Genomic DNA, 14,141 nt, shown 5'->3' with positions numbered 1-14,141 from the left:
CTTGCCTAGCTAAAGAACTGTATGTTTGGGTTTTTTTTGGAAGAAACTAATGTCTTTGCTTCCCAGAACTGCCATAGGAGAAGGAACATAATACAAATGGGAGAAATCGTGTCATCCAAAATTGCTCACCAGCCTCCCAAGATTTTCAGAGAACCAGCAGTGGACATCATGGAATCCTGGTTGTTTTCTGGCTTCCTTAAGTTGTAAATATCTCGGCTTACTTCCCAGCTATGGCCCTGAAAATGTGGCCTCTCAAAAATTAGAACCTGCGAAGAAAATGACGGAGAATGCAATGAGCATTTGCTTGGCTTACAAGTTTTTTAATACTGAAAAAAAAAATTATTGGGATGGAGGAATGAATAAATGCTGAGATTCCCAGGGAGCTGAACCCCAATTACAGATAGTCCTTGAGTGACTAAGGACTGTTTTTCACACTTGTGACTCCCCCCCCCGCTCGTTGTAACATCCCCATGGTCATGTGATCAAAATTCAGGCACTTAATAATAATAATAATAACTTTATTGTCATTGTACGTGTATACACAGTATACCCATACAACGAAATTCACTTAACATCCAAAGACCATCCAACACACATAACAATCCCCAAACACACCCCCACCCACCACAAATTCCCCACCCCTAAACCACCCAAACATCCACAGAACAGACCAAGTAATGCTGTCCAACAGCTCACTGATGGTGGCCCTTTAGTTCATTTAGGCAATTATAGCTCTGGGATGCATTGATGACACTTGCATTGTTCTGGGGTCATGTGATTATGAATTATAACCTTTCCAGCCAGTTTCCAACAATCAAAGTCAATGAGGGGAGCAAGATTCGCGTGACCATCACACGATTCACTTAACAATTGCAGTAATTTGCTTAACAAATGTGGCAGAAAGGTGATACGATGCAGCACAATTCACTTAACCGTTGCCTTGCTTAGCAACATAAATTTTGGGCTCCATAGCTCCTCCGTGGGCTGTCAGACTCCTGAATGCCACATAACATCGTAAGTATGTAGTATGATAGACTTGCAGGACCGGTGCAACGTGCAACATGCTAATATTGACGCAATATATTATAATGTAATGTTATGCACATATATGTATAGAGGATTGTGTGTTTGTTAATATGATTTCCTGGGTTAGGGATTTTCTTTCTTTCACTGTGAGTTATTGAGATGTATTGTGTTGGGGGGACCACGCTAAGGGAGGCTCAGCCAATCTCATTGTACATATGTTGTGCATTGACAATAAAGCTTTGAAATTGAAATTGAAATCTGTTGTGGTTCTTATGTGGCTTCCCCCTCGAGGTTGACACATATATGTTCTGTTCTGTTCTATTCTGTTCTATTCTATTCTATTCTATTCTATTCTATTCTATTCTATTCTATTCTATTCTATTCTATTCTATTCTATTCCATTCCATTCCATTCCATTCCATTCCATTCCATTCCATTTTCTCTTCTCTTCTCTTCTTCTCTTCTCTTCTCTTCTCTTCTCTTCTCTTCTCTTCTCTTCTCTTCTCTTCTCTTCTCTTCTCTTCTCTTCTCTTCTCTTCTCTTCTCTCTTCTCTCCTCTCCTCTCCCCTCCCCTCTCTTCTCTTCCCACCTCTCCCCTCCCCTTCCATATTTTCTATTCTATTCTATTCTATTCTGTTTTGTTCTGTTCTATTCTATTCTATTCTATTCTATTCTATTCTATTCTATTCTATTCTATTCTATTCTATTCTATTCTATTCTATTCTATTCTATTCCATTCCATTCCATTCCATTCCATTTTCTCTTCTCTTCTCTTCTCTTCTCTTCTCTTCTCTTCTCTTCTCTTCTCTTCTCTTCTCTTCTCTTCTCTTCTCTTCTCTCCTCTCCCCTCCCCTCTCTTCTCTTCCCACCTCTCCCCTCCCCTTCCATATTTTCTATTCTATTCTATTCTATTCTATTCTATTCTATTCTATTCTATTCTATTCTATTCTATTCTATTCTATTCCATTCCATTCCATTTTCTCTTCTCTTCTCTCTTCTCTCCTCTCCACTCCCCTCCCTCCCCCTCTTCTCTTCCCACCTCTCCCCTCCCCTTCCATATTTTCTATTCTGTTCTGTTCTGTTCTGTTCTGTTCTGTTCTGTTCTGTTCTGTTCTGTTCTATTCTATTCTATTCTATTCATTGTGGTTGTAAGCCAAGGACTATCTGTATGTGCTTCATGTCCTCGCCTGTATGTTTCTCTGCTAAAGGCTGGGATCTAAGAGAAAAGGGGTTGGACTAGATGACCTACAAAATCCCTTCCAACAAAGTTAATCTGTTAAAATGTATGTATGTATGTATGTATGTATGTATGTATGTATGTGTATACATATATGTGTATATGTATATGTGTGTGTGTATATATGTATGTGTGTATATACAGTATGTGTGTGTATACATATATATATATATGTATGTATATATACATATGTATGTATGTATGTATGTATGTATGTATGTATTTGTGTGTGTTCTGATTTTAAAAATGCAGTTTTGCAGCAAACTCAGACTCTTTATCTCTACTTTTTGCAAGGATGTAATTCTATCCAGTCAGACTTGGCCATGATCCCATTACCTTGGGCTCTGCAGGCGTTTCAACAACTGGGGAACCCTGAAAAGAGAATAAACACAAGAGAAAATTCTATAACTGGATCTATCGATTATGGTTTCCTTTTCAGCTCATCATTATCTGGATTCTTGAGACATTGTCTGGTACCACTTTTGCATAGGAATTCTCCCTGACCTTAGATTATCATCCGTCAAAATGGTCTTGCTTTCAATTTTAAAAATTTCAAATTTCCTCACAAATAGCATACACTTAACATTTAAAATGTTCATAGGCAGGAAAAAAACAGTCTGACCAATTTACTGATGCAAGCAGATCAGGGGTGGGTTCTACTTACCTTTACTACCAGTTTGCAGTGGGAGCGTGCATGCACACACAAATCAACCCATGATGATGTTGTGACGGGTGGGCGGAACCTCCCACCCAAACTAAGAGCCTTGGTAGTACAGGGGTTTAAGGCACCCTGTTATTAAAGCTGGTTATTAAGACCAGCTGCCTGCAATTACTGCAGGGTTCGAATTTCGCCAAGGCTCAAGGTTGACTCAGCCTTCCATCCTTTCTAAGGTAGATGAAATGAGGACCCAGTTTGTGGGGGCAATAAGCTGACTTTGTATAAATATACCAAAAGATGAAGGCTATTGCTGAGCACATTGTAAGCCGCCCTGAGTCTTCGGAAAAGGGCGGCATATAAATCAAATAAAAAAAAAATTATTTACTACCGCTTCTGTGGGTGGGGTTTGGTGGGCGTGGCAGGGGAAGGATACTACAAAATCTCCATTCCCACCCCACTCTAGGAGAAGGATACTGCAAAATCTCCATTCCCGCCCCACTCTGGGGCCAGCCCAGAGGTGGCATTTGCCGGTTCTCCGAACTGTTCAAAATTTCACCTTACTGATTTCTGAATCAATCAGAAGGGAGGGAGGTTGATGAATTAGCTGAAACTGCATTTGTGCCACAGCATGGGACTGCCAGTGCCTTCAGGGCACTGCAATATTGGCCAAAGTACAACTCCCTAAAAATAAAGAATATAAAGGGAGATATTCCTAGAACAGCCCAATCCGGACTGAATGTACTTATGGGTGTGTAGAAAAGAAAGAAAATTAAGAAAGGGAGTGGAATGAAGAACAGCGAACTTGCATTCCACTATGTAACTTCTGGTTACACGTCTCACTTCCTTAAATAAACTAAGTAAGCAATGCTTAAGTAAATGAAGAAATATACAAACATACAAGCATTCATTTGTATGAGGCACTACACTTTTTTTAAACAAATTAAAGACATGTGTTCTTAAAGAAACAAACCTGTCATTCAGCTGACTTGCACAAGTAAAATACCGGTTGAATACATTTGGTGAAAGTGGCACAATTTTTTTTTTAAAAAAAAAATTGCTGTACCTGTGCTATTTAAATCTGCCCTCTCAGGCTAAGAAACAAATAGACACTCTCTAAAATAAATTTTGCAATCTGAAAATAAATGTTGCTGTCTACGTGTTGAACACGTTCAGGATTTCCATATATGGAATTTGTGTTGCTCCCAAATGAGTCCCATATCGATGGGATCCTCAAGGATTACTAGTTTCTCAGCTAACTCACATGATTTATTTCTCGCGCACCTGCAATTGGTCTCAAATTGCAATTCAAGAAATCCCCATTTTAAGACTAGGAAGCTTTATGTCTCCCAACCTTCGCCATTTTAGGATGTATGGACTTCTGGGAGTTGGAGTCCATACACCTTTACCTGGCTAAGGTTGAGAAACACGGCTCTAAAGCAAAGATTCCCAACCTTGGCAACTTTAAGATGTGTGGACCTCAACCCAGTGGTGAAATGTAAAATTTGTTACTACCGGTTCTGTGGGCGTGGCTTCAGGGGGGATGTGACTGGGTGGGCGTGGCTAACTTTTTTTTTTTTTTACTTTTTTGAAGCATTTTTTTACAACCTATTCATGAATAGGTTGTAAAAAAAATGCTTTTAAAAGGTAAAAAAAAAGGCTGATGATCACAGCTGCGGAGCGCGATCGTCAGAGCCTTTTTTTTTACCTTTTAAAAGCAGGAAGTAACGACACAAGTAACGAACATCTCCAAGACATGGCAACTGGTGACCAGATGACCTTGCCACTTGAGATCTTAGTGCATCCATTAAGGAATCAGTAAAAAAAGAATAAACAACCAATTGAGACCTTGCCTTAATGAATTAGAACATTAAGGCTAAAGTGTACAGATGTATTTGGTTTCCAAGAATTTGTAGTGCCTTTTCCTGACTTGAAATCAGACTAATGAGACTTAATATGATGTTAACTTGCTTGGTCAGATGCTGTTTATAACAGGAAGGAAGGAAGGAAGAAAGAAAGAAAGAAAGAAAGAAAGAAAGAAAGAAAGAAAGAAAGAAAGAAAGAAAGAAAGAAAGAAAGAAAGAAAGAGGAAAGGAAAGGAAAGGAAAGGAAAGGAAAGGAAAGGAAAGGAAAGGAAAGGAAAGGAAAGGAAAGGAAAGGAAAGGAAAGGAAAGGAAAGACAAGACAAGACAAGACAAGACAAGACAAGACAAGAAAGCTAGCTTTGGGGGCACAGTGGTTAGAATGCAGTATTGCAGGCAAACTCTACCCACAGCCTAGAGTTCAGTCCTGATCAGCTCAAGGTTGACTCAGCCTTCCATCCTTCCGGGGTCGGTAAAATGAGGACCCAGATTGTTGGAGGCAATATGCTGACATTGCAAACCACACAGAAACTGCTGTAAAGCACCATGGGGCAATATATAAGCTAAATTCTATTGCTATTGATACTTTTCAAGGGAATACTTACTAGTTTAATTGGATGCATGGAGCAAATGGAGGGGTCCTTTGCACCCCAGGCTTGCAAACTGGGATACCCACCAGGTTCTAAGACATATGGGTCATCATCAAAGAACGGTTTTGAATAAACGAGCCACCTATGGAATAGAGAGATCTATAAAAGAACTGGCAAAACAAATAACAATAACATATCTCCTGAACGGAACTGTAATCCCCAGAGATCTTCTGGAAGGAGATAGTTTGCTTGATCAATGCTTTAAGCCAAGTAGCCCAATTTATGTTTTCCAGACTAATATGTGAATTAGAAGGCAATGATTGATTGATTCTGCCCATTGCGGCCCTCAATGAAATCGAGTTTGACACCCCTGTTGTAACCAATCAGCTTTCCATTAGAGAAGGAGTTAATGGCCACTCTTCAGAGCTTTCTACTTTAGTCTCTATAAAAAGAAGTCAAGCACTTTAGCTCAAGGTCACCTCTTACAAAGTGGGTACTCAAAACAGATGAGAGAAAAAAAGTGCCTTACAGGCCAGAGTGTACAATGATAGATGCTGCCTTCAAGGGTTGGCCACATGTTCGTAAATCTTCAGCAGAATCGGTGAACCTCTGTTTTCTCCCTTCGCCGTTTTCCTCTGCAAAAAATGTGATCTCGGGGAGTCTGAAATCCTGCAAAGAAGTTTGGCTTGTTAATGGAGAAAGAGTAGATTTCCATCATCGTTACTTCCTAGCATTCAGTAATGGTTACATATTCCAACAGTAGATAAAACTTTTGTTTTTCAGAAAATAATTTTCAAGAGGAGCCTAACTGATCAAGGCAGACGTGATGCATCAACCAATTCATTCAAAATATGGTCAAGTGCTTTGCATTGAAAAATTGAAGCTTCAATCACTTAGGGTTATAATTTGGTTGTTGTATGTTCATACCATTCTTTCACCCAAAAGAGGCAATACCATAAGGTAAAGGTAAAGGTTCCCCTCGCACATATGTGCTACTCGTTCCTGACTCTAGGGGGCGGTGCTCATCTCCATTTCAAAGCTGAAGAGCCAGCGCTGTCCAAAGACGTCTCCGTGGTCATGTGGCCAGCATGACTTAACGCCAAAGGCGCACAGAATTCCCACCAAAGGTGGTCCCTATTTTTCTACTTGCATTTTTTACGTGCTTTCAAACTGCTAGATTGGCAGAAGCTGGGACAAGTAACAGGAGCTCACCCTGTTACGCGGCACTAGGGATTCAAACCACTGAACTGCCGACCTTTCGATCAACAAGCTTAGTGTCTTAGCCACTAAGCCACCGTGTCCCCCTGGTGGCACTTTTGGCTACCCAATGTCCTCCTCATCTGCCACAGATGGTGAGTCACCTGCTTTTCATCATATGCAGAGGTGAATTCCCCACTCTGCAACTGAACCACATCTTGCTTTTCACTGCCTTCAGTTGCTTTCCCTGCTTTGATGAATGAGGCTCAGCTGCAAATCATGGCAACTCCAGGAAGGCTTGAGAAGAATCTACTTTTTCAAGTTTCAGACAGGAGATAATTTTGATCCAGCAAAAGGCAGCTGTTCTGACCCAGCTCCCCAAACACAACAAACCCTCTGAAGTGAACTCAAAGATTCCTTTATTAGGAGCTCCAGCAGCCCCGGCAAAAAGTTTCTCTCTCAACGCAGGCTAACAAGGCCATCCGGCAAGGAGATGAATAGTTGTCTGCCACATCTATTCATCTCTGCCCCCTGCCTTTTCTCCCCAGAGCTAGGGTGTGGCTTCACTAGCAGCAGTAGCTCTTCCTTCCCAAGGATCGGCCCATAGATTTCCACTGCTCTCCTCTCCTCTGCCTTCTGCGCATCCGTGTGTCAGGCACTGGACCCAGCTGTTCCTCCTTTTCCTCATCAGCCACCTCTAAACCTGGGGGTTGTTGACTCTCCATCTGAGCGCTGATGGACGGCCCAGGCTCCACCTCTCTCTCTCTCTCCCTCTCTCTCTCTCTCTCTCTCCCTCTCTCTCTCTCTCTCTCTCTGCCAGCTCCATTCCCTCTTCCCCCTCAGAGTTCTCAGGATGCCTTGATGCTGGCCCTGACTCCCATGCCTTCTCCTCCTCTGATTTGGTTGCTGGAGGGACCGGCGGCCAACAGGCCACAACAGCAGCTTTCTATATTCTCACTCTTCCAACATCAACATTCACCTACATGGCCAACCAACTCCCTGAAAAGAAAAAGACTTTTGAGTGAAAGTCTTTTCACTCTTTTGAAAGAGCCTGTAGTACAGTGGACTAAGCACTGTTATTAACATCTGCTGCTTGCAATTACTGCAAGTTCAAATCTCACCAGGCTCAAGGTTGACTCAGCCTTCCATCCTTTCAAAGGTAGGTGAAATGAGGACCCAGATTGTGGGGGCCATAAGCTGACTTTGTATACATATACAAAAGTATGAAGGCTATTGCTTAACGCATTGTAAGCTGCCCTGAGTCTCCGGAGAAGGGCGGCATATAAATTAAAGCAAAAAAAAGAGTGGAACTCAGTTCCTTTTACCTGCACAACCCGTTTGAGAGAACCAATACGGAATGGGGCATTATCTCCTTCTGACTCTTCCTTGCAGTACATTCTCCAAGGGTTACTGATTTCCACGTTCCCTTCGGCCAGCACACACTTCCTCCCATGGAATCGGGGCTTTTCATACATCAACCAGCTGGAGAGAACCAGAAAGAAACATCATTGGTTGAGCGTCCATTAGAGCCAAGTCTTGAATTCTAGAGTTGGATTGGCTGGGGTGTGATATTGATGGAGTTATTTGGGTACCCACCCACATTCTTTGTGGTCCTTAAAAGGGAAATGCCTTTCCTCTGTACTGAACAAGCTTACAAATATTTATCAAAAATATCTTACAAAATGTTTCGCTTCAACCATAAAACATTGGAGGGGAGCAAAAATTGTGGGAGACTCTCCTGTCCTCCTGCTATTTGCCCTTTCATTCCTCCAAGGCTCCATGATTCAGATAGACACAGTTTTATGCATTAGAGCAGTGGCACAGAAAACAGTGTTCATCCAATAATTAAAGTTGAATATGATAGCAAAGACTACTTACTTCAAAGAGCAGCTATTAAACTCATTGGGAAAATACTTAATTATTAGCCCAATTTATCTGGACAGCTCATGCACAGTATATAAGGGAAACTACTCTCTTTTACTGTAGCTGTGGGAGGGAACATCACAGGAAAGGACAACCCTTTAAGGTGGACCAAATCAGGAAACTGACTCCATAGAAAGAGTATTGAGACAGGATATAGTAGAGATGAAAAAATTCAACACTTTCCACTCTGGAGGAATGTTGGTGGAATTGACAGAGCTTCCTAAGATGGATACTCTACCTCCTTTGATTGCAGTAGAGAGAAAATATTACCTACGTTTATTGGTGATGAAACCTCTTATGGGCTTTTCTGGATAATAATGAACACAAAATGTACTTGCGATTTATATTTTTGATGATTAGACAAGATAGATGATAGAAAGAACTGGATCATGATGTAACTTTAGAGAGATTAAAGTACAAGTGTGCTTATAATTGCTGGGGAGAAGATCAGAAGTTGCTTTTTTTTTCTTTTTCTATTTTTAACTTTTCTGGCACTTTTTGCTTTCTCTTGGTTTCTTTTTCCTCTTTCTTCTGTATTTTATAGACTAGTTTATATTAGTTTTTAATCTTTCTTTTTAAAATGATGTGTGTGTGTTTGTGTGTGGAGAGAAAGAGGAATGAGAAAGAAAGGGAAATAGAAATAGAAATGAGAGAGAGAGACAGTTAGGAGAAAGAGAGAAGTGAGAAAGAGAGGGGAGAAAATGAGAGAGAAACAAGAGCAGAGAAGAGAAACAGATAATAGGGTAGGGTAGGGTAGGGTAGAATAGAAATAGAAATAGAAATAGAAATAGAAATAGGAATAGAATAGAATAGAATAGAATAGAATAGAATAGAATAGAATAGAATAGAATAGAATAGAATAGAATAGAATAGAATAGAATAGAATAGAATAGAATAGAATAGAATTATAGGAGTTAGAAAGGACCTTGGAGGTCTTCTAGTCCAACCCCCTGCTTAGTCAGGAAACCCTACACCACTTCAGACAAATGGTTATCCAATCTCTTCTTAAAAACGTCCAGAGAGAGAAACAAAAGAGAGGGAAAGAGACAGAGAGAAAGAGAAAGGAAGGGGGGGAGGGAAACGAATCTAGCAAGCTTGACAGTCTGGCTGCTTAGCGACCATTCAAAATTACGATGGACCTCCCCAGTGCCACTTACGACCGGATTTCAAAGTTCCAACGACCACGCACTGAAGCTTTTGATCCTTTTCATCATATTTTCTTGCTGGTTTCTTTTTCTGGCCGAGGGCCTGTTTTCCCACTATGCTTATCCCAAGCCAGCCAAAAGCATTGCTTACCCTCCTCGGATCACTTGAATGGAGATAGTGTTTGCAAGTTCCCAAGAAGTGGCATCCGGGACATCATTCCAGATTTCTCTTTTCTGCCCTCCAAAGCCTGCCTCGGAGTATAAAATGATCTGCAGTAAAGTAAGAAACAGATGGTGGTGGGGAGCAGTGGTGAAATCCAAATTTTTTTATTACCGGTTCTATGGGCATGGCTTGGTGGGCGTGGCTTGATGGGCGTGGCGGAAGGATACTGCAAAGTTCCCTCCTCACTCCTGGGGGAAGTATACCGCAAAATCCCCATTCCCTCACACTCCAGGGGAAGGATGTTGCAAAATCTCCATTCCCACCCCACTCTGGAGCCAGCCAGAGGTGGCATTTGCCAGTTCTCCTAACTACTCAAAATTTCCACTACTGGTTCTCCAGAACCTGTTAGAACCTGCTGGATTTCACCCCTGGGGGGAAGGAAAAGGGACCGTCTTAACTTTGTGTCTACCAAGGTATAATCTGTTTGCCGGATCCTGGGAAATGGCCCTTCCTTTTCACCAGCCTACCTTGCTAGGACGCTTGTTGATCTTCACAGGATTATGTTCCTCTTCCTGAAATTGAAAAATAGATGGGAAATTACGGAAGGTCAAAGGGCAGCCCTTGCACAAGTAAATATGGCCATGGTCAGTGGTGGGATTCAACCGGTTTAACAACTGGTTCGCTGAGCGCACGCTTCGCAGTACATTTGAAAACAGCTCTAAAACTTACCTTCTATTGCAGCCCTGGTGAGTAAAACAGCTGAGGCATGGCAATCCTCTCTGCCACGCCTATCAGCTGGGCTTCAAACAAAGGAAATAAAGGTAGGTATAGCGCAGGGGCGAGTGGGCGGGCTCAGCTGATCGTCGGAGCAAACTGGTTCGCTCTCAGCTGATCATTGGAGCTACCGATTCACCCGAACCTGTCCAAACCGGCTCCCATGGCCATGGTGGAAATTTTCAAAAGGTCTCTGTGTCTAAAATGTACATCCAAGGAACTTTCTTTGCAGTTGTGGAATAAGTAAAGAGTGTGTATTTTGGGAGATCAATTGTATATTATTTAGCTTGTTAGTTTTATATCCATCCATTCCTTCAGGAGCTCCAAGTGCCCCACTCTGTGTCTCTCCCCACAATCACCCCCTTATACAGTGGGTTGGGCTGGGAGAGACGGATTAACCTCGGGGTATTTCCATGGTTGAAAAGGGACTATGATGGAACCTCAATCCCTTAACTACAGGTAGTCCTTGACTTATGATGACAATTGAGTCCAAATTTTCTGTTGTTGAGTGAGACATTGCCTAAGTGAGTTTTGCCCCATTTTACGACCTTTCTTGCCATAGTTATTAAGTGAATCACTGCAGTTGATAAATTAGTATCCTGGTTATTAAGTGAATCTGGCTTCCTCAATAACTTTGCTTGTCAGAAGGTCACAAAAGGGGATCCCATGGCCCTGAGACACAGCGACGGTCATAAATATGAGCCAGTTGCCAAGCATCTGAATTTTGATCACATGATCGTGGGGATGCTGCAAAGGTCATAACTGTGAAAAACGGCCATAAGTCACATTTTCTAGTGCCGTTGTAACATTGAACGGTCACTAAATGAACTGCTGTAAGTTGAGGACTACCTGTACTACACCACATATGTCTCTTGCATTGCATTCAAATATTCCTTTCCTCAACATACACGGGTCTGGAGCGTTGTTGGGTCATTTCTGTTCACCTGATATAATATTATTATTCTGTTCATCTGATATAATATCAATTCTGGAGCTGGCCTGACTGAGGCCATTTTGAGCATCCAGGATTGCCACAAGGGCTAGGGAGGGGGGCAGTGGTGGGTTGCCCCCGGTTCGGACCAGTTCGCAAGAACCGGTAGTAAAACCGGCGGGAGGCTCCGCCCACCGACCCCGACATCATCAGGAAGCTTCTGCGCATGCCCGCGGCCCTGTTACGAACTGGTAGTAAAGGTAAGTAGAACCCACCCCTGGAGGGGGGGAATAGTGATAACTGGGGTCTGGTAGTCAAAACAAAATAGTTTTCCTTGTGAACCAAGGACATTCCCACAGGAGGCTGAAGAAAGGAGGAATGATGTTGTCCAAGCAACCGGACTCCACCTTGATTGGACCATGTGCCTGATTGTTTGGGAAAAGGGGAAAAACTTTTACTTTTAATTAGGTGTAAACCGTGGGAACCTTCAGAGTCGGTTTTCACCAGCCTGTGCCAATATGATATATCTAATAAAACTATTCTTTGAGGAACCTATCTACCTCGGAGTTCTGTTTGCTATGGGTGTATTACTCGGATCCCTGACATTAAACCGACTCTGACAATTATGGCTTCGAAAGCCGAGGGAGAAGACTAGTCCATTCCCCCCATCCTCTCCTTGGCCCCTGAATCAAGTTCCACAGGAATTGATTTTGCAAGCCAAACATCAAAGAACTCATCTAGTCGGTGTCATCATCTACTGAAGTCAGTTTCACAACCCCAATAGAAAGTTCTCTGAACTTAATGCATTCTTGCTTGCATAAGGAGCATTCCTCTTTCTTTGGAAGCACCACCGCAACTCTGAAACATTGTGCACCTAGCCCTGCATGGAAATCCAGATTGCTCAAAGGACCCGACATAAAAGCAATGGGGGTGGTGGTGGGGGATGGGAATGTTTATCCAGAAAAACGAGTCGGAACCTGTGTCTTGTGCTCCATAAAGGGCTGTTGTGAAACTGTCAAGTTGCAATGCCCTAAGATAAACTTTACATATCAGAAACATCTGAATCTCTTGTTCCTCTTGTTCGCTTCGCCACTGAAAATTCTTGTTTAAACATAAAGGGGGAAAAAAGGGGGGGTGAGAATTGGACATGTTTACAGATATAGATACTGATTAACAGAGTTGGAAGGGATCTTGTAGATCATCTAATCCAGGGGTCTCCAACCTTGGCAACTTTAAGCTTGGCGGACTTCAATTCCCAGAATTCCCCAGCCAGCAAAGCTGCTAGGGAATTCTGGAAGTTGAAGTCCGCCAAGCAAAGCTGTCCGCCAAGCAAAGTCCACCAAGCAAAGCTGGCTGGGGAATATTTTTTTTTTAAATTTGATTTATATGCCGCCCTTCTCCGGAGACTCAGGGCGGCTTACAATGCGCTAAGCAATAGCCTTCATCCTTTTGTATATTTATACAAAGTCAACTTATTGCCCCCACAAACTGGGTCCTCAATTTACCTATCTTAGAAAGGATGGAAGGCTGAGTCGACCTTGAGCCTGGCGAGATTCGAACCTGCAGTAATTGCAGGCAGCTGGTCTTAATAACAGGGTGCTTTAGACCACTGTACTACCAAGGCTCTGTTCTGGGAGTTGAAGTCCGCCAAGCTTAAAGTTGCCAAGGTTGGAGACCTCTGATCTAGTCCAACCCCCCCCCCCCCGCCCAAGATCTCACAACAATTGTAGTTTGAGATGAGCATTCAGCTTTGTAAAATGGAATATTGCAGTGTTTTCATCCTGTACGCCTACTGTTACCTCGGCTCCTGTCTGAGACGACCACTTTTCAATTTCTTTAATGAGCATCGCTGACTCTGTAGCCGCCCCATTTCAAGACTGCAAATAATGACCTTCGTTCAGGCACAGCATTCAAGTGGCTTTCTCTAAGCGCTGTGCAATTGAGCAAAGTGGTAGGTTCGGTCCTATAACCCTCCTTTTTGAAGTTTAAGCTGTGCCACCAGTTCCACAACTGGCTGAAGCGAAGGAGGATAGCTCATCTGGGTGCAAAAAGGGCTACGATGTTCTTTTTTTCCACACTGCAGAACTCAAGAGAGAGTTCAAAAACAGCCCTGCTCTTGAACACACCAAGTGTAGCAGCAGTTTGGAAGGGCATTGTTATTCCCAGGAATTTAGTGACATTATTTTGATTTCTCCTTCATCGTAAGAATAGTCTCGAAGTTTAGAACTCATTCTGAGCTAACCTTGCTTTTTACTCTTGCGTTTGAATAAAGGAGAAACCGGGAGGATTTTCACGTAGCCGCAAGCTTTTCTTACTGTAAAAGTCTCAGACTTTCCATTCCCATCCTAAAGTTATGTGCCATCCAGTCCTTCTGCACAGAACTAGATACTGTGAAAACTGTCCATCTTTGGGGTATCTTTGCTGGAGTTATTAAAGAGCTCCTGGCAGCTTGTGAGCAATTTGGGTATCATCTTGCTTGGGGAATCTTCTTTGGAAGAGCTTTATAGCTCCCGCTGCCTTAAGAAAGTTCAAAACATTCTTAAAGAGCCATCTCATCCTGGGCAGCCTTTTTTTTTGAACTATTACCATCTGGCAGATGGTACAGGATAATAAAAACAAGGACGAATACGCTGAAAAA

General features: G+C 42.4%; 1 protein-coding gene across 2 annotated transcripts in view; it reads right to left on the bottom strand.

The window, feature by feature from the left end:
- Positions 1–14,141, bottom strand: part of CRYBG2 (crystallin beta-gamma domain containing 2) — a 70,859-nt gene that overhangs the window by 20,155 nt on the left and 36,563 nt on the right. For both annotated transcript variants that reach the window (XM_034413539.3, XM_034413540.3), the window contains exons 3-9: positions 10,326–10,370; positions 9,787–9,905; positions 7,893–8,049; positions 5,900–6,039; positions 5,386–5,512; positions 2,600–2,635; positions 130–266 (exon numbers count right to left, since the gene is read on the bottom strand). In XM_034413539.3, the coding sequence (XP_034269430.3) occupies positions 130–266; positions 2,600–2,635; positions 5,386–5,512; positions 5,900–6,039; positions 7,893–8,049; positions 9,787–9,905; positions 10,326–10,370 (761 nt within the window). The remainder of the gene's footprint in view (positions 1–129; positions 267–2,599; positions 2,636–5,385; positions 5,513–5,899; positions 6,040–7,892; positions 8,050–9,786; positions 9,906–10,325; positions 10,371–14,141) is intronic.

This window comes from Pantherophis guttatus, chromosome 10 (genome assembly GCF_059756535.1).
Source record: "Pantherophis guttatus breed Tessera chromosome 10, ASM5975653v1, whole genome shotgun sequence".
NCBI lineage: Eukaryota > Metazoa > Chordata > Lepidosauria > Squamata > Colubridae > Pantherophis > Pantherophis guttatus.
This window is presented reverse-complemented; position numbering and strand designations above follow the sequence as displayed.